General features: G+C 40.0%; 2 protein-coding genes and 1 pseudogene across 2 annotated transcripts; all 3 read right to left on the reverse strand.

The window, feature by feature from the left end:
* Nucleotides 1-347: 347 nt before the first annotated feature.
* LOC110720964 lies at nucleotides 348-5,844 on the reverse strand. The gene is made up of 5 exons (XM_021900069.1): nucleotides 4,248-5,844; nucleotides 1,847-2,810; nucleotides 1,513-1,753; nucleotides 867-929; nucleotides 348-657 (listed from the first exon to the last, which is right to left on the reverse strand). The coding sequence occupies exons 1-5, from the start codon at nucleotides 4,588-4,590 to the stop codon at nucleotides 601-603; spliced, it is 1,668 nt and encodes a 555-aa protein (XP_021755761.1). The 5' UTR covers nucleotides 4,591-5,844; the 3' UTR covers nucleotides 348-600.
* A 710-nt stretch (nucleotides 5,845-6,554) lies between these two features.
* Nucleotides 6,555-21,629, reverse strand: LOC110720966 (annotated as a pseudogene).
* Nucleotides 21,630-22,088: 459 nt separating this feature from the next.
* LOC110720965 (tropinone reductase homolog At5g06060-like) lies at nucleotides 22,089-24,788 on the reverse strand. The gene is made up of 5 exons (XM_021900070.1): nucleotides 24,423-24,788; nucleotides 23,741-23,948; nucleotides 23,212-23,428; nucleotides 22,937-23,043; nucleotides 22,089-22,394 (listed from the first exon to the last, which is right to left on the reverse strand). Exons 1-5 carry the CDS (start codon nucleotides 24,512-24,514, stop codon nucleotides 22,206-22,208), a joined length of 813 nt encoding a protein of 270 aa, XP_021755762.1. The 5' UTR covers nucleotides 24,515-24,788; the 3' UTR covers nucleotides 22,089-22,205.
* Nucleotides 24,789-26,478: the final 1,690 nt, after the last annotated feature.

A 26,478-nucleotide genomic window follows, 5' to 3' on the forward strand; every position in this document is an offset into this window, starting at 1 on the left:
TGATTCGGGGCATTGTCCAAGCCAAAAACTAATTTGCATAATAATCTAAATCTTATAGTGTTTAGTTTAATGTTTGAAAAGATTATTTTAGTTTTCTATTGATGTAAAAATCATCTACTAGTCAAAATATGAAAAAGGTTGGATTTAAACAAATTATTTTAGTTTTATATTGATGCAATTCATTTTTCAAAAACGTTTAATGGTCTAAAATTGATTGGAGACTTATGGGAAAAGTGCTAATGCTGAGAATAAGGTATGGTATTGGTAGCAAAGAGTCAAGTTTATTCAGAGTCTTTGACTTCAGAATTCTACACAGCAACTCAAATTAGGATAGCAGTGAAATAGAATCAGTCCAGACTCCAGAGATGTTTGTAGCTTTCAGAATTGAATGAACAGTTGTACCAACAAAAAATAGCTCTATTATACAAAACTGCAACATATGAGTAATGTTTTTATCTTATTCACAGGCATACTGACTAAAATGACAGTAATTAGTACATTAAAAACTCAAGAACATGACTATCTTTTGTTAAAAGAGGAAAGATCACAGAGAAGACTAATTCTAGTATTCTACATAACTATCTCAGCAGCTTGAAACTTTCACTTTTTCTTCGTAGCACCCTTCTTTTTAGTCTTCTTAAAACTTCTTCCACTCTCCTGTCAAGAACAAAATCAAGCATTGGTCATCTTCCCTAAAGTGCAAATAGAAATGAATGACAATATTGTGGTGTTTCATTCACTCTCACTGAATTCTAGCAGGAAGTAAAGAAAGGAGAAGTTTCATGGTACTAAGATATATGATCGCAGAGCGGAAAATGTCTAGTAACATGAGCAGTCACATATCAGAACAATTTGGTCATACTTACCTTTCTGTATTGTCTGTAGGCAATTTGACCTGTCAGTTCTTGTCCATTTTTATTGATATACACCTGAAAAAGTGTAATACAGCAGAATAAAGAGGTGATCACAATGATATTAATCATAATCAGAATAGTTGGAGCTAATGCTACAAATTCATGTTAACCAAATTGCCATTAATAGACACAAGTATACAACACACAGAAGCTAGTAACACAGATGAAATAATGAAGAAAAAAAAAATACATCACCATTAGGAAATAAGAGGGTCTTTTAGTAGTAACAAATAACTGCTGTCGGTAATTCTATTCCTGAATTGTCAATATTGTGAACCTGAAGTAGCACAAAAATTGGAACTTGGAAGTGATCAAGTACACAAGGATGGTCCACGTGTACAAGATGGAGTGTTAAGCAGGCTTTCTTTCAGCTACACATGATAGCTTAGCTATATTCAAAAAAATCAGTGTAACAAATCTATTAATTCTTCCCTATCAAAGTATATCTACCTCCAATTAACACAGATTATTTCATCCAGTAAGAAAGCTTATCAGCAAGTTAAAGCAGTCAAAAAACTGAAATCAGCAAGAAAATGCTAATTGCTTGATCAAACAGTCAGCTGTGATTAAGCACACTTCTGGTCCATCACATCCTTACCTTCCTTCCATTTTCTGCTACAAGCCACCGACCAGCAGATTGGCCATCAGCATGAACCCTTCTCCTGCCAGCATCTTTTGGAGTGCTAGCTGTCTGTTTAGGGTTAATCCAGTCTCCAGAACCAAGTGATGTTCCTTCTATACCCGAGTTCTTAGATTTCTTTCTTCCCCTTTTGGAGCTTTTCTCTAAAGTGACTTGTCTGCTAGTTTGCCGTTTACCACCATCCTGACCAAATTGACTCCTGAATCCAAACAGCAAGGAATCATCAGACTCCAGATCATAAAAAATCTTTAGCGTTTAGAAGCACACAAATTAACAAAGAAAAGCATAGTACATGTAATCTATAGATGACGCATGTGATTTCGACCCTGCATCAGTAACAGTCAATGGGAAAAAGTAAGGTAAACGACTACGGATTAATCTCTGGATCCTCAAATCATTATGGTAAAAGTAATGGTGAGATGGAGGAACAGCAGATCCTGAATTTTGGTTCTGGAATATATTATTGGCGTTGTTCATGCTTATTTCCTGTTCACTTGAGCACAGCTTGCGAGAACCTGGGGCTGGTTTTGTTGATTTTAGAGATTGAAAATATTCAGTAAAGAATTCATCAAAAACCGGAGTTTGTACACTAGACTTATCACTAGTACAAAAATCTTTCCACAAATCCTGCTGCTGTGAAATGTGAGGCTGCAAATCTACATTTTTGCCAAGGGATTTTCTGTGACTTCCATGGCTGGATTCTTTCTGTTTATTGTTTTTGGAAAAATCAGCCCCACTAGATTCCCTGTCAATGCGTTCACCATCTGATTGATTATCAGAGTCTGATTCAGAATCAAGTAGCTTGAATCTTTCTTGAATATTGTATTCTTCTGGTTTATCGTTTTTTGTAAAGTTGACTGTGCTAGTGTCTCTGTCATTGTGAGCATCTGATGGATTATCAGGATCTGATACGGAATCAAGTAGCTTGAATCCTGCTTGAATATTGTATTCTTTTTGTTTATTGCTATTCGGAAGGCCAACCCCGCAAGCTTTCCTCTCAGTGCATACATCTGATGGATGATCAGGATCTGATTCAGAATCAATTAGCTGAAACCTTCTTAGGGGGCTTGCAGTTAAGTCTGAAAACAAATTTTTTCCCTTGCTTGAACCTAAACTTGTAGAAGGACAACTCGAATCCTGTTTCCCTTTTCTATTATGTTTAGCATTTTCCTGTTGTCTCGTCAAGATCCCACATCCAGATAAGGGTAACTTTGAACTGCTACAAGAAGAATGGTGTTGAGGTGCCACAAGATTATCTGATTATCAGAGCAAATTAAATTGATGAGACATACACAATACATATTAAGAGTTCCCAAAGTATACACCTTGATATATCTGAACTAAACCACCACAAATGCATGACTGCTGCAAGAGAATATTTTTCAATCAAAAGTACAATATTCAACACAAGTAACACAACCAACTTATTAACATTTCTAACACTGTTTGGACTGGAAGTTTTGCTTTTTTTTTTTTTTTTTTTGTGTGAGTGGGGGGGGGGGAGGGAAGTAGAAATGAGAGATTTAATTTTTCCTCGTTTCGATATGACATAGGGGAAAGGAATTGAAGGGATCCATCTTCCTTCCCATTTGTTAAACTAATCCCACTCCAATATAGGAAAAACGAAATTTCACTCTTTCTCTCTTCCCACTTCCTTTTCTCTATCCTCATTTTCCCTCCCATCTGCTTCCCTCCACAAATTCTAACCAAACACATTGTAAGTGTTACCATTACTCTTCCCAAGTGGTTTGAGCAATAAGCCCATTTATAACCTAGTATGCCACACCAACAATGACATATTATGAAGCATCCATTTTCTTCTAAATTCAATCATTTGAGCCCACAAACTCAAAATTAATACAAATTTACAGCAACTTCTTACACTACCAATTTGTTAGATACAACAATACAAGGTCGCAAATTAAATAAGCATTGTTTCTTTCATCTCCTTTCATGATTGCTTACATGAGTTAAATCCACTACTCTAGGGCGTATGGTAGTAAGTGAAATGAAGAATATGTGCCAGTAACAAGGGTGCCAATAGTGATAAAATGTATTTTATCGCGGACATTATCATGAGAGAATCCTTATAAACTTACACAATTTAATAATCCCCCACTTTTAGACCTTACCCTCATACTAGAGAAACTATACATTCACTTATAAGTGTCTTTACAATATCAAGTATTCAAGTGAAACTACAAACTGCCTATCAATCAGGATCAGGAGGTAATCAATCAAACTGAAATTATCAAACCCAAATGATATGATTCCAGAAGCAATTACACTTAGATAATTTTCAAGGCATTCGAGCTGGCTTTAACAGGAAATTCAGACTTTCTTTCAATGCCTAGCACAATGTACAAGAATGCACTAATACCAAACAATTCAGAGAGTCTAATTTATATTCAGCTACAATTGCACAGCAAATATCACCTTAAATCAATAATTCTCATAACTTTTGAAGCAAAAATCAGCCAAATACAACCCTAATTTCCAGTTCCACATATTCATCAAAAAATGATATTGGATGTAATTACTAAATTCACTAATAAAACCCTAAATTCAAACCCAGCTAATCCTCACCAAAACAAACAATCAAACATCCAAATTAAAACTACCCAGAAACCATTTCACTTAAAAAAAAAAAAATCAAATCAGCAATAAAACTTAAATTCCAACCAAAAACCTACTTGTTCGAGCAATTTCCTCATCAGAAAAGTCCTCAATATCATCATCAATAGAATTCGAAATGGGGGTAGAAATGGGCTTGTAAGAGGAGGGAACACCACGACGAAGACGCCGGAATCGATTCTGGGGAGATTTTTCCGGCGATTCGGGTTCGGAATCGGAAACCCGCAACTCAAATTCAACGTCTTCTAATTCGTTTACCTTTTGTTTTCCTTTTTGTTTGGGATCAATTGCGGCGGCGTTTTTGTGGGTCGGAGGTTTTTCCGGCGGAGGGTTGTGAGAAGGTTCCAAGTCGAAGTCTAAGTCAAGGCCTAAGGAGAATGATGGAGGTTCAATGTCCGCCATTAGAGAGAGAGAGTGATTCAGTGAGTTTTTGGGGGGGAAAGAGAAGAGAGTAAAGTTTTTGAGGTGATGATGAATTTTTGAGTTTTGCGCCAAAGTTGAATTTTTGAGTGGATTAATTTGCAAATCTTAATAGTGGGCTACCATTTATGGTTAAATTAGAGGTGAAAAAAAAAACAACTAAACCCTTCGACTAAACTTATTGTCGTTAAATTAATAGCTCGAATGCTCATACAATGTTATTCAACTTACAAGTATACCTTTAGCCCTCCAAATCTCCAATCTAGCAAGCAAGTATCAGGTTCGAATTCATTTCCTCCTAGTCCAACTAGCTCCTCTGCAATAGCATGCCTGCATAAATCACAATTGCTTCGAAATTAGCCTTTAGTATCGCCAGTGATTAGGTCAGATATCCCTTGGAGTAACCATCTGCATTAGCTGCCTACATCTTCATCACACTTTAACTTATTGCAAATTCTTAGGGCCAAAAATACAACCAACTCTAGCTTTGAATATCCTTCCCGTCTAAGGGTACAAATAATATCATATATTAGATATATCGAGCCAATTGACGGACAGAATAGTCAAACTGAGCCAATTACCGGCAAACCCTTTGCCTTCCAAGCTAACAAGCAAGCATCAAGATCAGCTTCATTCCTAGCACATGTATGTACAATTGCTCCTAGTCCTGCAAGCTCCTCTACAATAGCATGCCTGCATATATACTACCTCCGTTAATTATTACGTGCAACAAAGTAATATTTTATGTCTCACAAATAATACCCCTTTGTTGCACATAATAATTAACGGAGGTAGTGTATAAAATAAATATATACTTGAATTACTTAAGAAAATTGATATTCCAATACTCAGTTTTCTATTTAAATACAAAAATTATAATAACTTTTGATCATTTATGCAAATTAAAATTAAAATCAAACAATTGAACTCCCGTCACAAAAAAATAAAAAAAATAAAAAAAATACAATTGAATTAAACTCCAAGGTACTAATATGTAAATACTTGTATAACAAATAGGCACCCCGTTAATATATGTAAAATATAATTAGCACGAGTATTTTATATACAGGTTTTTACTTGGTACATACCCGATGCCTCTAGTGCCACCCGTGACAAGAGCGGCCATTCCTTGGAGTGACCATCGTTTGTTATTACCATACGTATTTGCACTAATTACCTCCAATTTTTTTTATTCTTCAACTTGATTATAGAAAATGGTTATTTAAAACAAAACTACAATTAAGGAAGTTGAATAATGAATACTTCTTATTATTGAAAATAAGCTTTACTTTCGGGCTATATTGGCCTTGGACAGTAGGAGACCAAATGCCTAACTTTTTTTTTTTGGCAACAACCACGTGTCAATTTTACAGCCAAGCACAAAGGTAGCTAGTGAGTACAATATGCAATGAAAAATTGACATGAATGGCCACGGCTTTGCATGGACGTAACGTAACGTTGTATTTTTGGACATAAGATATGGTCCATAATAGAGCTAATCGAGAAAAAGAAAATTAAAAATCAAACCTGTTAACGGGCTATATAAGGCTAAAGTCACCGTACGGTTACTCATTGTATTAGAGAGTTACAATAGGTAACTTACTAACTTCTTAAAAGAAGTGGCACAGCTTGAAAAAGTGAATAATAGAGGGTTACTATGTAAAAAAAAACCCTAATATATATCATCCAACATTTTATAATAAATGGCGTATATATTCACATATAACATTGTCAAACGTATGCAGTTGACATGTCTAAAATCTTATACTTGTATTGAATTTCCAATAATAGATACAAAATATTCAACAACTTATATCTAAATCCTTAAAATAAGTTGTTCAATGACTTGTACAAGTACAAGTTTATAAAATGTACACTATCTTATTTTCATCTCATCGTAAGTATGAAGAACTCACACAATACCTTCTCTTAAATTTTACTCCTTCCTAAATATAGGTAATTGGTAGAAAACCATTGACAGTGGCTCCACCATCAACAAATATAGTTTGGCCAGTGATGTAAGAAGATGCTGGCATGCAAAGGAATGCCACTAGACTTGACACTTCTTGGGCCTTTCCTACACGTCCCAGAGCTGTTCGGAAATTGATAACCTCCATACACACCTTATTACTAAGAATCTATCAAATATAATTCAATTATACAAAGTTATTATAACTTTTCATTCTCTAATAAGGCGAGTCATTATATAATATTGCATCATTCAAATAGAGATCGAGGGATTATAACAATGGTTAATTAAAAAAAATATTAATGGCGGGCATTACCCCTTGAGCCAAAGGTGTGCTAATGTACCCAGGAGCAACAGAATTAGCCCTAATATTGTCTTTGGCCCATTCACATGCCAAATTTTTGGCTAATTGATTCATTGCCCCTACAAAAGTTTTTTAAACGTACCCATAAGAATTATTAAATCAATCAATCAAAGTCTTAATTCCATAAGTGAGGTCGGCTACACATATAAATCAAAAATAATTATTTCGTATAGTCATTCACAGAAAATAAGAATTATTAATGACATCCAAAAAAGCATCAAAAGTAAGAAAAGGTATAAATATTAAAGATATTTAAATCTCCAGTCACACTTTTGTGCTAATAATTTTTAATAAACATTACTTTGTGTTTGGGTCCAATTTAGTCCAATTGGGCCTAGGCATTAAATGATCCAATTAAAAGCCCAAGGTCAAGGTTCAACTCTCCAATTGTGTTAAAGTCAAAGGTCAGCCCTCAAAGCAAGCCAATTGGGCTAAGGCCCAACTTCTCCATGTATGAAGAGGTATAAAAGCCATCAATATTCACACATTCAGGGATTCATTCATAGATTCATATATTCTCATATACTCAAATAAAGCCTCAAGCAAAAAATGCTCTTGCATAGTGTTCTCTTTCTACACATTGTACTGACTTTAGCATCGGAGGGGCCTTCCTCGGCAACACCCCCGAGGCTAGTTTACGTGTGTTTACTGTGCAGGAAACCTTCGGCCCAACATAACTTGGACCGAATCCAGTCTTCTCCGTTTCAGCGGACGTTCGGCAAGGTCCCATTGTTTTCACCCGAAACAATTTGGCGCCGTCTGTGGGGAAGACTTTCAAAAATCTTTAAGCCAAATTTCTAACCAAGATCATCTTGCAATTATCTTAGTAGCAATGGCTAAAAACCGCAAGAGCAAAAGCCTCCGTCAAGGAGCGGGCGAAAAGCCTAAAATTCCTACACCATCACCCTCGCCGGACCGGAACTCTCCCAAGGGTGCCAGCTCGGGGGGAGGATCATACAAGGAGGATTCCCTTTCTCCTATAATTCATGACTCTCATCATAGGCCGAGTCACTCTCGGTCTAGCAGGGGTGAGTCCGATCATAGGACACATTCAGTGCCCCAAAGCCAACCATCGGCTGTACGCCCTCATTCCCATACTCGGCCGAGGACCCCTTTAACGGGGCCCAGCTCGGAAGAGGTGGCAAGAGCGCTGGCAGTACTCATGGAGGCGATGAGGGCACAAAATATGCCACCACCTCGTGATCGAACTCCTCCGCATACTCGGCATCAGCGGAGGAAGTTAGACAATGATGGTGGGAAGCTTCTTTCCTTCCGGGAGCTGGAAGAGTGGGAAGAGGATACCTGGAAGAATGAAAAAGAGAGGAAAAAGAACTCTCAATTTTTTAAAGGATCCTCATCCTCACGACCAGAAACGCATAAGAGCAGCAGCTCAGCTTCTCGGCCAGAATCTACTCACCGAGAACCTGAGACTGTTCGCCGAAGCGTCCTCGAACGACTCGGCGGCAAGGAACCGAGCGTGCGCAGTCGCCTCTCGTTCCCACCAGCCGAGGCCGAGACTTCCCAGCCAGGGACGAAAACCACTCCTACCTCTCTAAGAGGGCGGAGCGCGGTCCCTTCGGCCAGGAACAAGGGCAAGGCCGTTATGCTACCCGCCAGTTCACCATTCGAGCAATGGATACTGGAAGAGCGTGTGCCCACGGTTAAAATACCGTCGCACATCACATATGACGGGACCTCGGATCCGAAGGATCATGTGGCCTCGTATGAGACTCATATGCATCTTTGCCCCAGATCCGAAGCGACTTGGTGCAAATATTTCCTAACCACTCTCAAGGGGGTCGCGCAAGCGTGGATCTCCAAGGGAGTAAAGCAAAGCTCCATAACAGGGTGGGATGATCTGTCCTCCAAATTTAGGAGCAAGTTTTCCACGGCAAACCGCCGAGAGAAGACTACTGCAGAACTCATGAGTCTGCAACAGGGGGAAACCGAAAGCCTCCGAGACTATCTGACCCGTTTCAGTAACGAGTCATCCAGCGTCTCTCAGCTGGACCAAGGGCTAGCTGTTTTTGCGATGCAGAATGGCCTTCAGCCCGGAAAGTTCCTAGACTTCATGGTCATGCATACCCCGCAGACCTTGGAGGAAGCTCTGAATGCCTCGGATAAGTTCATCCGAGCCGAAGAATGGAACAAAGCGAAAGCCCAACCTCAATTTGGGGGAGGGAAACAAAGACAAATACCCTTGTCTGAAGGCCAAGGCCATAAGGCAAAGGGAAAGTCAAAGGCCTCGGAGCAATCTTCGGCCAGCGACCCAAAGAAGGAAAGATCTACCTCATACACAGGCAGATACGAGTCCTACACTCCGCTCTCTCTTCCACGCGCCAAAATTTACAGCGTGACGAAGGAAGAGCAGAGTTACCGAAAGCCGAGACCACTCCCAGAGTGGTATCAGCGAAAAAATAAAAATCAGTGGTGCGAGTTCCACGAGTCTTCGGGACACAACACTGAGGAGTGTATCCAACTGAAGGACCAGATAGAGGACATGGTCCGGAAGGGATACTTGAAAAAATACATCGCGGATCACCGCGAGAAAAAAGAATCCGAGAAGTCAGCAAAGGACTCTCGGCAAGACCTCGACTTCCCCCGGAAAAACAATAAAAAGCCGGAGGGGAAATTCCCTCCGATCAATGTTATCTCGGGAGGAATATACTCTCGGAGGGAGCACAAGCGACACCTTAGAGCTTTGACTCACCAGGTGAACAACGCTGACATTCAATCTCCCCAGTCGCCGGTGCCGAACATGACGTTCACAGCCGCCGACTGCCGGGGGATTACGTTCCCTCACGAGGATCCGTTGGTGATCATCGCCACGGTGGCCAACCACGACGTCAGTAAGGTCCTTGTTGACGGTGGCAGCGGAGCAAACATTCTGTTCCGAAAGGCCTACAATCAAATCAAGCTGAAGCCCAAGCACCTTACGCCGGTACCCTACCCGGTATCCGGGTTCAACGGGGCTTCAACTTATCCAGATGGGAAGGTGACACTTCCTGTCACCATCGGCTGCGATGAGGCAGCCAGGAACGTCATGATTGAATTTTTGGTAATTGACGCTCCTTCAGTGTACAACGTGATTTTGGGGAGACCCATAATTCATGAGATCCAAGGGGTCGTCTTAACTTATCATCAGCTGATGATTTACGTCTCAGACGCCGGCTTCCCCGAAAGGATATAGGGCAACCAAAAGGACGCCCGAAGGTGCAACTACCTCAAGCCATCCAGTAGCCGCCCAGATGACGACAAGGATGAGGAGGAGAAAGAAAAAGAAAGAGAGCCAAGCACAAAAAAGCCGAAAGGCCTAAGTGCTTCGGCCCAAGGATCTGTACCCAGAGGTAAAGGGCCCGAAAGGGAAAAGGCTAGCTCTTCAGCTGAGCCGCAAGACTCAGAGAGCCAGCCGAAGAACAAAAAGACTGGGACACCTGCTGACATTGGCCCTGCAGGCCAGATTATGAAGAGTCCAGTCCATCAGCAATGGACATGGACCAACATACTGAAACAGTTGAGTTAGCCGAAGGAGACGTTGAGAAATGTGTAACAATTGGGATGGACCTTGATCCGAACACCCGTTGTGAACTTATTCAGCTCCTTCGGGACAACAGAGATATGTTTGCTTTCTCGGCAGCTGATATGCCCGGGATAAGTTCAGACCTCATCTCCCATAAGCTTAATGTTGACCCAACGTGTCGACCAGTTAAGCAAAAGAAGCGGAATTACTCCGCTAATAAGAACCGAGACATCGCAGCCGAGGTCAAAAAATTGATGGAGGCAGGATTCATCGAACCTTGCCAATATCCAGAATGGCTGGCAAATGTGGTGATGGTTCAGAAGCCCAATGGTACCTGGAGGATGTGCGTTGACTTCACGGACCTAAATAAGGCTTGTCCGAAGGATTTCTATCCCTTGCCGAGGATCGATCAGCTAGTCGATTCGACAAGTGGCCATGCCTTGCTTAGTTTCATGGGCGCATTCTCGGGGTATCATCAGATCTTTATGCACCCCGACGATCGAGCAAAGACAGCATTCGTCACGAACGCTGGGGTGTACAATTACAAAATGATGCCCTTCGGATTGAAAAATGCGGGGGCACCCTATCAAAGGCTGGTGGATCAAGTTTTTGCCGATCAAAAGGGTCGAAACATGGAAGTCTATGTTGACGATTCGATCGTCAAAAGCAAAAAACCAGAGGACCATGTAAAGGACCTGGCTGAAACTTTCGCCACCTTGAGAAAGCATCAAATGAAGCTGAATCCGAAGAAGTGTGTCTTCGGCGTGAAGTCAGGGAAATTCCTTGGGTTCATAGTCAGCAAAAGGGGGATTGATGCCAATCCCTCTAAAGTCAAAGCGGCGCTCGACCTTCCTGAGCCGAAAACGAAGCGGGATGTTCAGCGGCTCACCGGAAGAATGGCAGCCCTCTCGAGGTTCATTTCCAGAGCTTCGGATAAGGGATTACCTTTCTTCAAAGCCCTGAAACTCCCGAAAACAAAAGAGCTCGTTTGGGAGGAAGAGCAAAAAGACGCCTTTAAACAGCTTCGGGAGCATCTGGCTCAACTCCCAACGCTGTCTAGCCCAGCTGAAGGAGAAACTTTGTACCTATATGTGGCCGTTAGCCCAGCCACCATCAGCGCAGTATTGCTGAAGGAAGAAAGTAAAAGTCAGCAGCCGATCTATTTTGTCAGTCATACACTGACGGATGCCGAGACTCGTTATCCTCTACTCGAGAAAGTCGCTTTCGCGGTAGTAGTAGCTGCTCGGAAGCTAAGGCCCTATTTTGATTGCCATCAGATAGTGGTCTTAACTGATCAGCCATTGGAAAAAGTTCTCGGCAAGGTTGAAAAATCTGGTAGGCTAGCCAAGTGGGCTTTTGAGCTCACCGAATTCAGCATCAGCTACCGTCCGAGGGCTGCCATTAAGGCTCAAGCTCTAGCGGATTTCTTGGCCGAATGCTCATACCAAGAAGCGCTAGACAGTGAAAAGAAAGTCTGGACCGTGTTTACGGATGGATCTTCCACCGAAAACGGTTCGGGGGCAGGAGTGGTGATAACTTCTCCCGAAGGCAAATCCTTTGAGTATGCACTAAAATTTTCTTTTAAGGCCTCGAACAATGAAGCCGAATATGAGGCAGCAATCGCCGGCCTAGAATTGTGCATCTCCCTGGAAGCTGATCATGTCTGCCTGAAAACAGACTCTCAGCTAGTTGCATATCAGATCAGTGGCAGCTACGAGGCCAAAGAGCCCTCCATGATAGCTTATCTTGCCAAGATCAAGTCAGTCATTGCAGAGCTGAAAACTTTTGAGGTTCAGCTGATCCCAAGGGGTCAGAATACTCAAGCCGATGCACTTTCCAAACTTGCCAGTTCATCTCTTACCGAGCTGAACAGATCTGTATATGTAGAAGTGCGCCGAGAGAGAAGTGTCGACGAAGCACCTGAAGTGTGCTGCGCTGACCCAGAGCCCAGTTGGATGGACCCCATCCTAGCTTTCAAGCTTCGGGGAGAAACTCCCGAAGATAAAGCTTTGGCCTCCAAGATAAAGAGAACCAGCTCTAGGTTCATTGTCTTCAGGGGGGAACTTCTGAAAAAATCCTTCTCAGCCCCATTGCTGAAATGCGTGGGACCAACAGATGCAGATTATATCCTAAGGGAGATTCATCTCGGCATCTGTGGGAACCACATTGGGGGAAGGACCTTAGCCCACAAGGCATTCAGGGCTGGATATTACTGGCCCACCATGATCGCAGATGCTAAGGAGCTGGTTCGGAAATGCGAAAAATGTCAAAAGTACGCTCCAGTTATCCATCAGCCAGCAAGGGATCTTCAGCCGATCCTTAATCCACTCCCGTTCGCCCAATGGGGACTGGATATACTGGGACCATTTCCAGAGGCTGTGTACCAGAAAAAATGGCTGATAGTTGGTGTCGACTATTTCAGTAAATGGATCGAGGCCGAAGCAGCCTCGAACATTACAGAGCAAACTGTCAGAAAATTTATCTGGCAAAATATCATCACTCGGTTTGGCATCCCGAGAGTATTTGTCTTCGATCATGGGAGGCAATTTGATAACTTGCCGCTGAAGCGGTATACAGATCAGTTCGGCATCAAACTGGCATATTCAGCGGTATGCCACCCGCAAAGTAACGGACAAGCCGAAGCTGCAAATAAACAGATCTTAAATGCCCTCAAGAAGAGGGTGAAAGATCAAAAGTCCAAGTGGCTGGAGGAGCTCCTAGGAACCCTTTGGTCCCTTCGGACAACTGAAAAAGAAGCAACGGGCTATTCACCTTTTGAACTGGTGTATGGTGCCGAAGCCGTCCTTCCAGTGGAAATTGGCTCTGAGAGCCTACGAGTGCACCACTTCTCGGCTGAGAATGAGCAACTGATGAGGGAATCTCTCGATTTCCTCGACGAAGTAAGAGACTCAACCCGAGACAGAATGGCCGCCTATAAGCAGAGAATCAACAAATTTTATAACCGAAGGGTCCATGCAAGGCCTCTCAAAATTGGAGACCTTGTCCTTCGGAATGCTGCTGCAGTTCAGAAAGGCCGAATCCATGGGAAACTCTCAGCTGCATGGGAAGGACCTTATGAAATTTATGATGAGCTTCAGCCAGGGACATACCGACTTCGGCAGTTGGATGGAACTGAGTTGAAAAATCACTGGAACGCTGATGTACTGAAAAAATATCATGTGTAAACCCTTCGGGGCAGAACAATCTTTGTAAGTACGTTTTGAACTAATGAAAGGCCTTGGAGCCGCCATTTATATAAATGTTTACAACTTTTTATCCTTTCAAAGTTTTCTTTGTTCTATCTACTCTTTAAGGGTTTTTTATTCAGCCTCGTCTGAAACCTTCGCCTTCGGGTAACTGGGTTTCAGATTGCTGACAAAACTCGTCTTTTTAAAGAACACTGGTCTTTCAGCTGAAGTCAAACTTCAGTAAGACTTGTTCTCCAAAGACATGAGTCCATGGACAATTCTGGGATATTGCCTTAAGTGAGCCTTGTATCCCAGAGAGCCATTATCCGAAACATTGCCTTAAGTTGGCCTTGTGTTTCGGGTATCCATTTTTCAAAGATAGACAGAAAATCAAGGATAACAGCAACAGTTGAAAATTGTTTATTCAGCATCGTCTGAAACCTTCGCCTTCGGGTAACTGGGTTTCAGATTGCTGACAAAACTCGTCTTTTTAAAGAACACTGGTCTTTCAGCTGAAGTCAAACTTCAGTAAGACTTGTTTTCCAAAGACGAGTCCATGGCCAATTCTGGGATATTGCCTTAACTGAGCCTTGTATCCCAGAAAGCCATTATCCGAAACATTGCCTTCAGTTGGCCCTGTGTTTCGGATACCCATTTTTAAGAAGTGAAGAAATTGTTTATTCAGCTGAAGCCATACTTCAATTTCTGGGGGGGGCAAGGAGCACTATCAGTGCAAGTTTATGTTCAGCAGAATTGAAGAAACAGTAAAGCATTCAAAAACAAAGCAGCTGAAGAAAAGAGCATCAAATTAATAATTTATGCTCAGAAATTGAGCTACAAGTTCAATTAAACTGTATCGGCAGCCGCCCACAAGCGGAAAATAACAGCTGCCGAAATACGTACATAAGCAAAAAAATAAACTGTTGTACGACGAGGCAAGCTGAAGCAAAAAACAAGGCAAAAAAATTCAGAAAGCGGCAAGTCTAAAGTTAAGCGCATGATGAACCGCAAGATTCTGAAGACAACTGCCCGAGTTCCTATGCTTCAGCCCGAGGATCAGACTGATCAGCATTGTTGAGCCCCATGGTGGCCTCAACCCCAGCAGCAGAAGAAGCAGGCTTTGCACTCTGTCGAGCCTCCCTTTCCCTCTGTTCAGCCTCCAACTCCATTCTCTCAGCTTCTTCTTCGGCTTCCTCAGCCTTAAGAATTTCAGCTTCGACTGGAGTTGCATACTTCATATGAGGGTCTTCGGGATTCTGGACCCATTCAGCACACTTGGACCAGTCCAGCTTCGGCTCAGCATGAAGGCAGACTCTTCGGCATACTCTGAACCCGTTTCTGAAACCCATTTCATATTCTTCCTGGGTATAGACACGGACTTTGAGTAGAGCCTCAGCATCAGCTAACTTCTTCTAGGTCTCCTCCAAGTCTTCCTTGGATTTCTTCAGCTCATCGGCAAGCTTGGAGGAGGAACCTTTCAGCTCATTCAGCTCCTGCTGAACTTGGGAAGCCTCTGTCTGAGCCTGGGCCATTTCTTCTTTTTTGGCCATCAGCAGATCCTCAGCCTCTTGGAGCTTAGCTCTCTGAGCTTCAGCAGCAGCAGCAGCCTCTGAGAGTTGGACGTCCCTGGCCTGGAGCAGCTCTTCAACAGCCATTCTGCTGGCTTCAAGAGCTTCTAGCCGTTGCTGCACTTCAGCTTGTACAACAGCTCCTTCCTGAATACGGCTCTCAACGGCAGCCTTGAATTTGGAGACGTCCACTCCCATGTGCTCCTGGAGGAATTTTTCCCCTTCCATCAGTGGGGGAAAAACTTCCTTCTCCATTGCGTCGCAGAAGGTTTTTGAGGGCTTCAGCAGCTTTTTTCTCGTACTCCTCACCCTTCTGCTGCTTCTCTTCAGCTGCTGCTTGCTTCAGCTTAGCAAGCTTTAATTCCTCTTCAGCTACCTTCTTGTCGTGCTCGGCAGCGTCTACCCTATCTTGTAGGGTATCAATCAGCTCTACAGTGAGAGTCTGATTGTGCACGAACTGAAAACAGGAAGACAAGTTAAAAAATAAAAATAAATAAAAATAGAGCTGAATTTTAGAGGAAATAAAGGCAAGGAAAATCACCTGCATCATCAGCAGTTGGTTAGACCTGGCTGGGTCAGGAACTGATCTGCTGGATTCGCCCATCCCAGCAGTGGCCTTCAGCGACCAGATTCTTGCCCTATCTACTTCGGACATGCCAGCAAAATCACCGAAGTAGGCTGCAGCTCCTTCTCGGTTCTGACCCCATATGAGGTCCCAGATGTGATCTGGGATTGGAATTCGGGGGGCCGAGAAACCCATTTCTCCAGATTTCAGAGTCTGGAAGGAGGGAAAGGATGACGATGGAGCTTGTTTAGCTTTGGATGGCTCAGCATCATCCTTCTTAGAGGAGTCAATTACTATGACCTCCTCTTCTTCAGGGGTGAGGACGAAAGCCTCAACCTCTCTTGCGATGTCTGCCGTGAAACCCTCAGCACTGGGCATCACGGCATCTTTATTCTTGTGCTCAGCAGCACTCTCCTGAATTTCTTCTTGGACCCCTCCCTTAGATTCGGGAGTTTTTTGATCCACCTCCATCTCAGGAGGTGGCGGAGGGGTCTTTTGAGGTGATTGAGGTTGTGGCCGGGGAACCCTCGGCGATCCATTGCCTTCCTCGGGTTCCCTTATTTCAACTCCGGTGGTCATCGGCCTCCGCTGAAAGTCATGCGGCCCGATGATGGCCATTCTTCGGCGCCTTTTTTGAAGGGGCTGCTCGTCCATGTCTGAGTCTGAAGACTCTTCTTGTATTTGGTCTTCGGGACGAACAGGGGCTTTCCCTTCTCTGTGTCTGTTACTCTCTTCAGACTGTAACAGACAGGGGGGAGGAGGAATGTGAGCACAAAAAAAAAAAAAAAAAAAAAGAAGACAAAGTTAAGTCTGAAAGCTCACCGAGGTCTTCAGCAGAGCCTCGTCTTCTTCAGCTGCCCTAGCTGCAGCTTCCTCTTCAGCAGCTCTGGAGGACCCTTCTCCTCCTTCGCAAGCTTCGAGAACCCGTGCAACCTCTTCGGCTGTACGGGCAGCTTCAGCTTCTTCGTCTAACAGCTGAAACCAGGGGTCTCTCTTCTTCCACCAAGGCTTCTGCCTCTGATACAGAGCAACAGCCTCAATTTGGAAGTGGGAAGAGTCTAGATGAACTTCCCTATGCCTCGGCTCAGTGATAGACGAGGCCCGATCAGTTACAACTCGTTCTCGGTTGACGCCAAGACGAGCGTAGTTAATGCCAACGTTGGTCTCGTCCCGCTCTGAAAAAGAAAAGGGGAAAGGTCAGTTCAGTTAGGCTGGCACAGCATAAAAAAGCGAAGTGAGGAGAAAAAGAGATAATTAAAAAGCCTCGGCCCCAGCCGAAGAAGCTTACCATCCTTAAACTTTCGGCTGAGGCCAACAGCTGCTAGCATGTTCTCTTGGAAAACATAATGCGTATCGGGGAGCCAAGTCTCCGGGATATGCTGCATTCGGCCGCTGCCCCCCCCGGTTCGGCAGCTGGCCGAAGATATTTTGTTGATCAAGGTTCGGATCCGGCCCGTTATCTGCGGGGGGACCTAGACTTCCCATTTCGGGATCAGGCTCAGCAAGGTACCGGGGAGCGCTGAAGACGCAAGGGTGGCCCGGATCTGTGGGTGCCCTAACCCAAATCCATTGACCTCTCCAGTCCTTGTCTGAAGAGTCGTTCGGCCACATGGTCAGGTACTGGGGCCGAGACTCAATTCGGTACCACCCAGAACCATGGCTTCCGTGCCCACTTTGAATATTTGGCACTAGCCGATGAAGCTTTTTGAAGCAGTGCAGGTTCGGCACATACTTGAAGAACTTGCAGACCCATAGGTATGTCATCACCCTTCGGATGCTGGTAGGAGTTAGCTGACATAGGGAGATGTTGTAATGGATCAGCAAGTCTCGGACGAATACGTCCAAAGGGAACCTCAGCCCGTACTGAAGCTGTCTTGTGTACACCCCCACATACCCCGGGGGTGGACGATGGATTCTATCGGAAGCCGCGGGCATTCGGCACCAATACCCATCAGCTTCAAAAATGTCGTAATGCAACTCAATTTGCTCGGCAAACCGATATTGTTCGGCATTCTCCACCCACCATGAGTAGGGGCGGTTCTTTATCATGGCCGAAGCTACTTCGGCATTCTCCCACTCTGAAAACCCGGGGAGGATATCCCAAAGGACAGCGGGAACTTCATCGTCCCGTCCAGAAGCGCTCGGCCCCTCCGTTCTCTGAGGAGGAGCCGAGGAAATTGGAGTCGCCCTAATCCCTTCAGCAGGGTCAGACTCTGGCCTTTGTCCATTCCAGGTCCCAATCCTGTTCCTAGGATCGGGAATTGGCCTTGCTCTTCTTGGAGCACGGGCTCTACCTCTAACTCCTCTTGCCATTGATTATTTCGAAGAAAAAAGTCGAAGAAAAAAAAAAAAGAGGAAGGAGTTCGAATTCGAAGAAAAATAAACTGAAATCAAAGGAATTTACCTTAATCTGAAGCGAAAGTTGCCGATTTACGAGTTCGTAGTGGCAAGTCTCAGTTTCTAAGCTTAATGCTCGGGGAATTTGTGAAGTTTTGATGCGGGTTCTTGGTTTCTCTCGAAGAATTCTGGGTTTGTGTTGGTGAATAAGTGAGGAGAGATGACGCGCCTCTGTTTATATCTCTCCAAGAACGGGAATACGGGGAGTCCGCGTTTCAATTTCTCTTAAATACCCCTCTAAGTAACCGTTAAACACACGACCTTGCGATTAAACTGCCCATTATCCGTCCAACTTCCACAATCATCCGCCTTAACCGTTGTTATCTCATTAATTACGATTTAAATTCAAATTTTTGGATTAATTAAATCATTTACTTCCCTCCTTTTCTGAATTAAATCAAACCCGACCCGTCATCCTTCCAAATCGGGTCTGGGGGGCAAGTTGTTTGGGTCCAATTTAGTCCAATTGGGCCTAGACATTAAATGATCCAATTAAAAGCCCAAGGTCAAGGTTCAACTCTCCAATTGTGTTAAAGTCAAAGGTCAGCCCTCAAAGCAAGCCAATTGGGCTAAGGCCCAACTTCTCCATGTATGAAGAGGTATAAAAGCCATCAATATTCACACATTCAGGGATTCATTCATAGATTCATATATTCTCATATACTCAAATAAAGCCTCAAGCAAAAAATGCTCTTGCATAGTGTTCTCTTTCTACACATTGTACTGACTTTAGCATCGGAGGGGCCTTCCTCGGCAACACCCCCGAGGCTAGTTTACGTGTGTTTACTGTGCAGGAAACCTTCGGCCCAACATAACTTGGACCGAATCCAGTCTTCTCCGTTTCAGCGGACGTTCGGCAAGGTCCCATTGTTTTCACCCGAAACACTTTGTAAATAGTGATATACAGAGCATTTTGTATAAACAAAACTCAAAAAGATGGACAGATGACATTGTTTTGTTAGAATGTACCTTTTACAGCTCCATAAACGGAACCAGCATTAATTCCGAAAATACTATCAATTGATGAAATGAATACGATGCTGCCTCCCCCTGAGGCCTTTAACATAGGATGAGCAAGTTGGGATAGATGGTATGCTGATTCAAAGCAAAGGCCCATTACATGTGAGAAATCCTCTCCTGTGTAATTGATTGTTTCCTTAAATATGCAACCACCTGCATTATTTACCTGAAAATCAACTAGTTATATTGTGATTTTACGGAATATCTATGCACTTGGAATTGAGGGGGAGTATGTAGGTAATGTGATCCTTATTCCCAAGTACCTACTCTTAACTCTTAAGATGTTCAATCTAGTGACCTTAAGGCTAAAACTTATTACAAGGTACTTCCTCCGTTCTTTTTTACTTGACCCGCTTTGACTTTTACACTGTTCACCACCCCTCCTTTGACCGTCTTTTGTGAATAATATGTAACGAAAAACATATTCATGTTGGATCTTTTTGAATTCGTCTCAATAAGTACTATCATAATATATAACTTTTATATTTTTTACTTATGGAGAATTAAAGTTATTGATTGTTAAAATTTTACATTGGCAAGCATGATAAAAGAAACAAGTCAAGCAAAAAAGAATAGAGTAAATACTTCATAATTCTTAACCATCTACACCAAACCTTGCTTAACTTGGAGAAGAAAACTCTGTTCTTCTATGGTTGCTCGTGTATTAAAAAGATGACTATATACGGAAATTGTTGAATTCGTTCGGGACTTTTCTTAACCACATATTTCCTCTTATCATCACGTTTAAATTAGAAAGTAAATTAAATTGGATGATAAGAAACCTATGTACCAAATAAAATAAAATAAAATAAAAAAAAAGGCAGCATATACCCTTATGCTTCATCAACAACAACAATTAATTGACCCAATTATAAGATGTAAATCAATGATTAAGGAAAACTCTTCTATAGATTCTTAGAGGGCGTTTGGTTAGTGTATTTTTTGAATTGGAAACGGATTCAATTAAACCGGTATCGTTACCGCGTGTTTGGTTTGAAGGCATGGTAACAATTACCATTACCCTAAGGTAATGGTTACCCCTCATTTGTTACCTCTCAAAAACTTGGGGTAACAAATATCCTTACTCTCTTCTTAACAAATACCCTTTCCATGATTAAACCAAACAAATAAAAAGGTAATATTTAAATGATTCCTTTCCCCCGTCTTATTTGTTTCCTTTCCACTCCGTTTTCATTTTCCGAACCAAACGCCCCCTTAATATATATATATATATATATAGTATGCTCAATTTTCCATTGAAAGTAATATTGATAGTCTCCATAAGCTTCTCTCTTTGAGGTCGAGAAGAGACATCACAAATCGATCCACTTGAAAGCCTTTTGTCTTCCAATCAACCAAGCAAGCATCAAGCTCTTCTTTGTTACGAGCGCACGTATGAACATTTGCTCCTAGTTCCGCAAGTTCCTCTACTATTGCATGTCTGCGAACATAATTGATCATCTATTAAATTAAATAATACAATTTCCTAATTACTACGAATTATATATTAGCAAAGCAAAACAAAACTATATATATATGATTGTAACTTGTAAGAATCAATTGATATTGAGGCAGCATAAAACTTAATAGATGGTTTTTCTTTTTTGGTGTTTAGAGAGCGAGCCACAAGGGCGGGGGTGAGAATCGATCCCAAGATCTCCTGGAATCGGGAGGGAATCTTTAACCACTTGAATTATCCCTCACTCTCAAACTTAATAGATGGTTATGGTCAAGAATTAATTTGTGACATTATTTTCAATCAATCAATTAAATTATAAAATCTTAATGAGCCAATAAATTAAGTAATTAAACGACAATTATTAATCGGTTGATTTTTAAATGTTCAACACATCAAACAATTAAAAATTAATAGATCACTCTCAAACTTAATAGATGGTTATGGTCAAGAATTAATTTGTGACATTATTTTCAATCAATCAATTAAATTATAAAATCTTAATGAGCCAATAAATTAAGTAATTAAACGACAATTATTAATCGGTTGATTTTTAAATGTTCAACACATCAAACAATTAAAAATTAAGAAAACAAAAAAATAAAAAGGAGAGAAATGTATGTAAATATAATACCCAATGCCTTTGGTACCACCGGTGACGAGCATTCATCCCTTGAAGTGACCACCGTTTGTTATTTCCATTATTATTAATCGTCTTTGCTTCCATTTTCTTTAATTTCTTTGTGGATTTTTTTTTTTTAAATCTAAATTTGAATATTTTTTTTTTGAATTCTCTTACCTCCCCCCTCTACTCTCAAGTGATAACCTGTGGAGCTGAACTGGCTACATGTGAGAGATAGGTATGAGTGGAGCCGGCACGATTGTTGGTCACAATCTACCATGGATAGCAGGATAAGTGTATTTGTTACAATACTTTTTTTTTTATTTTTTTTTTTATCATTGTTCTAAAAAAAGTAAAAAAAATAGGAAAGATATTATAACCTGACTTATTAAATAATTTTTTTTAAAAAGAAAAATACTAATACTATCGACAAAATAAAGGGTCAATCATGTAAATTGCTACATGGTTGGCTTTTTAGTTGATATGGACTAGAGTTGTCAATTCGGATGATTGAATCGGGTTTGATGAGAACGGGTTAATTTTAAAAGTTGAGTCATGCTAAATTATTATGTCCACGCGAATTCAAATCTGAATGAATATTTTTCGGGTCGATTCAGGTCAGGTTGGGTGTAGTTTTAACACATCTAATATGGACCATATGGTACTATGGTGAGATTGAACAATCGTGTTGGCCTACTCATACCTATCTCTCCTACATTGATTTTTTTTTTGATGCGCATATTATTAGTGTGCACTAATTAATACTTCAATAGGGATAAAATTGGAACATCAAAATTATAGAAAGGATAAATGTGTCCAAAATTTATGATATAAATCGATTAAATTTCAATCATTACATATAACACGAAATCAGAACAAAAAACATAACCATTGACAGTAATAAAACATGAGTAGTAATTATCCTAGCTTAGCTTAGAATTGGTAGAAAACCATTGACAGTAATTCCACCATCAACAAATATGGTTTGGCCAGTAATGTAGGAAGATGCTGGCATGCAAAGGAAAGCCACTAGTCCTGACACTTCCTGAGGCTCTCCTTCACGTCCAAGAGCTGTTCGTGACTTGATATCCTCCAAATTCTCCTTTTTACTGAGTAACTGTCAAATTAAAGGGAATGATTAGTAGAATGCAAGTATGAATTGAAGTATCTACGTTGCTCGGACTCGAATTTGGGTGTCTTATCCGACACGATGATCTCATCGAAGGCAACTATAGGGTCTCGTGTGGTGTCGAAGTGTTGGAAGATCTATTTGACATGCGACAACTCACGTACAGTAGGGTGTTGAAGTAACATAGCGGAGTATATTATTTTGGGACGTTATAAAAAAAATGGTAAAGAGACCTAATTAATTAAGACGGATCAAAAGTTTGTCAAATTATGCTAACATATAGTATGTTAAATTTTAAACTTTCTTACATTTTAATAGATATGATATGTTAATTAAGCTTAGAATTTTTAGAACTTATAGCACAATTCTATGTATGTTAACTACACAAGTGTTTTGTAAATATGAATTAGAAGCATACACATGGCCAATTATATAATCAGGGATGGAGGGAATATAACATTATAAAGGGGTGATTTGTAAAGTATACAACCAATTAAATAGATAATTTAGTACGAGTAAAAGAATATTACCACATCAGCCATAGGTGTCCTAATGTACCCAGGAGCAACAGAATTCACCCTAATATTTTCTTTGGCCCATTCACATGCCAAATTTTTGGCTAGTTGGTTTAACGCCCCTACAAAATAAATAAAATAATTTTTTTTTTTTAAAAAAAACATAATAAATCAACACTAAATTTTTCTTATAAATATTATTCTGTAAAAAAGAGATATAATATAATACAAATAAATATTGTTAAAACTCAAAAAGTAAGACAAAAAAATAATGTTCCATCAGAGTGTACCTTTTGTGGCTCCATAAATGGAGCCAACATTGATGCCGAAGAAACTAGCAATTGATGAAAGGAATATGATGTTGCCACCCCCTGAGGCCTTTAACATAGGATAACCAAGTTGAGAAAGATGGTATGCTGAATCAAAGTTAAGGGCCATTACATATGAGAAATCCTCTCTTGTGTAATCAATTGTTTCTTTCATTATGCCACCACCAACATTGTTTACCTGAAATTCAACAAGTAATATAGCTTGATTTCCAAGAGTAAAGTTATATTGATTCTTGATCTGTTATTATTATGGAATACAAATGAATAAATTGACAAAGGCGACTCTTCTATAGTTATCTTAAAGATCTGATAACTGTATATATATAGAGTTTATTGAACTTGGATACAGGGAAAGGATCGAACTCAGGTCACTCCTAGAGGAGATGGAGGGACAAACCGTCCCTCCACTCCATGATTCTCGCATAGCTTATAATATTATTAAATGACCATATATGTGTATATATATGAAAATTACTGAACTCGAACTTACAAGTATGTCCAATTTTCCACCAAAGATGGTATTGATAGTCTCCATAAGCTTCTCTCTTTGAGGTTGAGAAGAAACATCACAGATTGAGCCACTCACTTGAAGACCTTTAGTCTTCCAATCAACCAAACATGCATCGAGCTCTTCTTCTTTGCGAGCGCATGTATAAACACTTGCTCCTAGTTCCGCAAGTTCCTCTACAATTGCATGCCTGTTTATAACTCAATAATATTTGTATCATAAATTCATAATACTAGACAAAAGAATAAAAAATTCCATTGAACAAAATTTCATGAAAAAACATGTAGTATATATATCCTAAAACTTAGAAAATATTATCAAGAAAAACCGTAAAACTTCAATTGTACAATGATTTTAAGGACCAAAACTTAATAAAATGTTCGTGAGTTAGACATACTAATAATATACTGTTGTTCACCGAGTTTTGTTAATAAAGTATTTGAAGAATTAAATTGTGATGACTAATTTGTAATCAATCATTTATTTGCATCTATTGCTCTAGGTACTTTTAAAATCCAAATGAACCAATAAATTAAGTAATTAGCAAACACAAAAACTTGACTTGTTCGATCAATTGCAATTATTATATATAAATGTTTAACATATCTAAAAAATAAATAAATAAAATAAAAGACACAAAAGAGTTGTAAATGTTATAGTATACCCAATGCCTTTGGTACCACCGGTGACAAGAGCATTCATCCCTTGAAGTGACCATCGTTTGTTATTTCCATCACTATTTGCCTTTGCTTCCATTTTCTTTCTTTATAGAAGTCTATGCACTAATAGATTGGTATTTTTCTATTTGAAAATTTGCTTTAAACCATTATTTATAGACTAATATTGGTAGTGAAGTGGTCTCACTCTCCTCGAATTGATGTTCTAAATGGGACAAACGAAAAATAACGGATGAACAAATAAACGTGTTTTGTGGACAAGCAATTTTCTAGAAAAGTTGTGTGCTACTGTGCTCTTTTAGATTCCTAATCTCTTTATCTGATTATAATTGTCACGAAGTATTTTTGGCACATCTGTTAAGAAAATAAAGAGGTAAAAAGGCAAATAAAATGGTACTTGTAGTATTACTAGTATCCGTTAAGAAATATTGTCTACTAATGTCAAAGTAAAAAATGATAAGTTCATTGACTTGTCTTGTTTGATAATCTTTCAAATTTGATAACTCTTACCACTCAAAGTTCAATCATATACTCCCTCCGCCCATAATTATCTGCAACATTTGTCATAAGTGGATGCTTTCTATTATGTGCAATAAATATTTTTCTTTCCTCTTTTAGTAAATTTTAAAGAGTAAAAAGACCACCTTACCCTTACTTTTATTTTTTAACTTTGTTTAATATCTTTTAATTACACTCAATTTTCCACATTTTTCCCACTCATAAAAGGGGCCTTCAATTTTCCACCTTTTTCCACTTACTTTAACCCACCCTAAAACAAAAAAAAATAAGGGACCACTTCTTTCCCTTCTTTTTCCCACTTAGTTAAACCCACCCAAACTTAATTAAACTCCACTAAAAGTTTTACCTAGGAGTCCGCAAAAAGGCTGTTTGGTGCAGATAATCTTGGGCAGAGGGAGTACATCAATGTCTCGTTGATTGTTATCAATCTTATGATGGTTAGCTCTTTGTTATTATTGGTGAACTCGTCCTTATCCTAACTCCTTAGGATAATGCAAAATCTTCACGCTTACTTGTATAAATTAATATTTTTTATTTAAACATAGGCCCACAATTGTTGATATATTACAAAATGTCTTAATAATTAGACATTTTTGTTAAATTTATTTACAATTATATCACTTGATAAGTGATAAACGAATTTTAAGGGCTCCCTCATACAAGTATCTCATACAAGTATTTATTGTTATTTACATACTCCGTATATCATACTCTACCAAAAGAGTGAGGAGCCTAGGTTAATCTTTAGGATATCACATGACATTTTGGTAAATATATCAACAATTTTATCCAATTATCATCACTATGGGACTCGCTTTTAAGGAAAAAGTTATCAATTTGTTTACAAAAATGCCACGGGATAAATAAGAATTGTGTATCTTAGAGATTAGCTTGTATTTTCTCAGAAGAGAGTATAGTATTTGTAGAAATGACAAATTTTTTTATTTTTTTTAAAAACTATAGAAATGACAATTAGGTACTTTGTCTTTGTTTAATGGTAACTAAAAAATCTTCCAATCATATAAGGCTGAGGGTTAATCCCTATTAATTAGAAACATTTAAAGGGTGTGAATCTCCCTGTCCTTTTCCTCTCATGCACTACAGGCTGCTAATTCGAGTTAAATTAACCTGTAAGAGATTTTAGACCGATAAGGTCCTATTCAATTCACCTTAAAAAAATAATATTCATTAAAAATAATTATAGTTTAATAAAAACAAGTTCAGTTCAGTAAAAATAATTAATTTCAATTCAGTAAAAATCAGTAACTCTAAAAAGAAATATAATATAAAATCAGTAAAAATAATTTCAATTTAGTAAAATTAATTTCAGTTCAGTAAAAATAATTTAAGTTTAGCAAAAATAAGGTAAAATAAACGGAACCTAACATAACTAATTAAAACATTAGTTATTGAGCAAGGACGATCGAGTATTCGACTGAGTCAATATATGGATTATGGAGGTAAAAATTGCAAAAAGTGAATGGTAGGCAGCAATTCATAAAAAGCACCACGAGTAAAATGAAA

Source organism: Chenopodium quinoa, unplaced genomic scaffold (assembly GCF_001683475.1).
Source record: "Chenopodium quinoa cultivar QQ74 unplaced genomic scaffold, ASM168347v1, whole genome shotgun sequence".
Lineage (NCBI taxonomy): Eukaryota > Viridiplantae > Streptophyta > Magnoliopsida > Caryophyllales > Amaranthaceae > Chenopodium > Chenopodium quinoa.

What these genes read in the sequence shown, in the direction of transcription:
- LOC110720964 (XM_021900069.1), bottom strand. Translation starts at nt 4,590, where the DNA reads ATGGCGGACATTGAACCTCCATCATTCTCCTTAGGCCTTGACTTAGAC. An exon ending in GCGTCATCTATAGATTACAT is followed by an intron (nt 1,754 to 1,846) that starts GTACTATGCTTT and finishes GTTTGGATTCAG; the next exon opens with GAGTCAATTTGGTCAGGATG. An exon ending in CCTACAGACAATACAGAAAG is followed by an intron (nt 658 to 866) that starts GTAAGTATGACC and finishes TGTTCTTGACAG; the next exon opens with GAGAGTGGAAGAAGTTTTAA.
- LOC110720965 (XM_021900070.1), bottom strand. Translation starts at nt 24,514, where the DNA reads ATGGAAGCAAAGGCAAATAGTGATGGAAATAACAAACGATGGTCACTT. An exon ending in CATTTATGGAGCCACAAAAG is followed by an intron (nt 23,044 to 23,211) that starts GTACACTCTGAT and finishes TTTATTTTGTAG; the next exon opens with GGGCGTTAAACCAACTAGCC. An exon ending in GGACACCTATGGCTGATGTG is followed by an intron (nt 22,395 to 22,936) that starts GTAATATTCTTT and finishes TTAATTTGACAG; the next exon opens with TTACTCAGTAAAAAGGAGAA.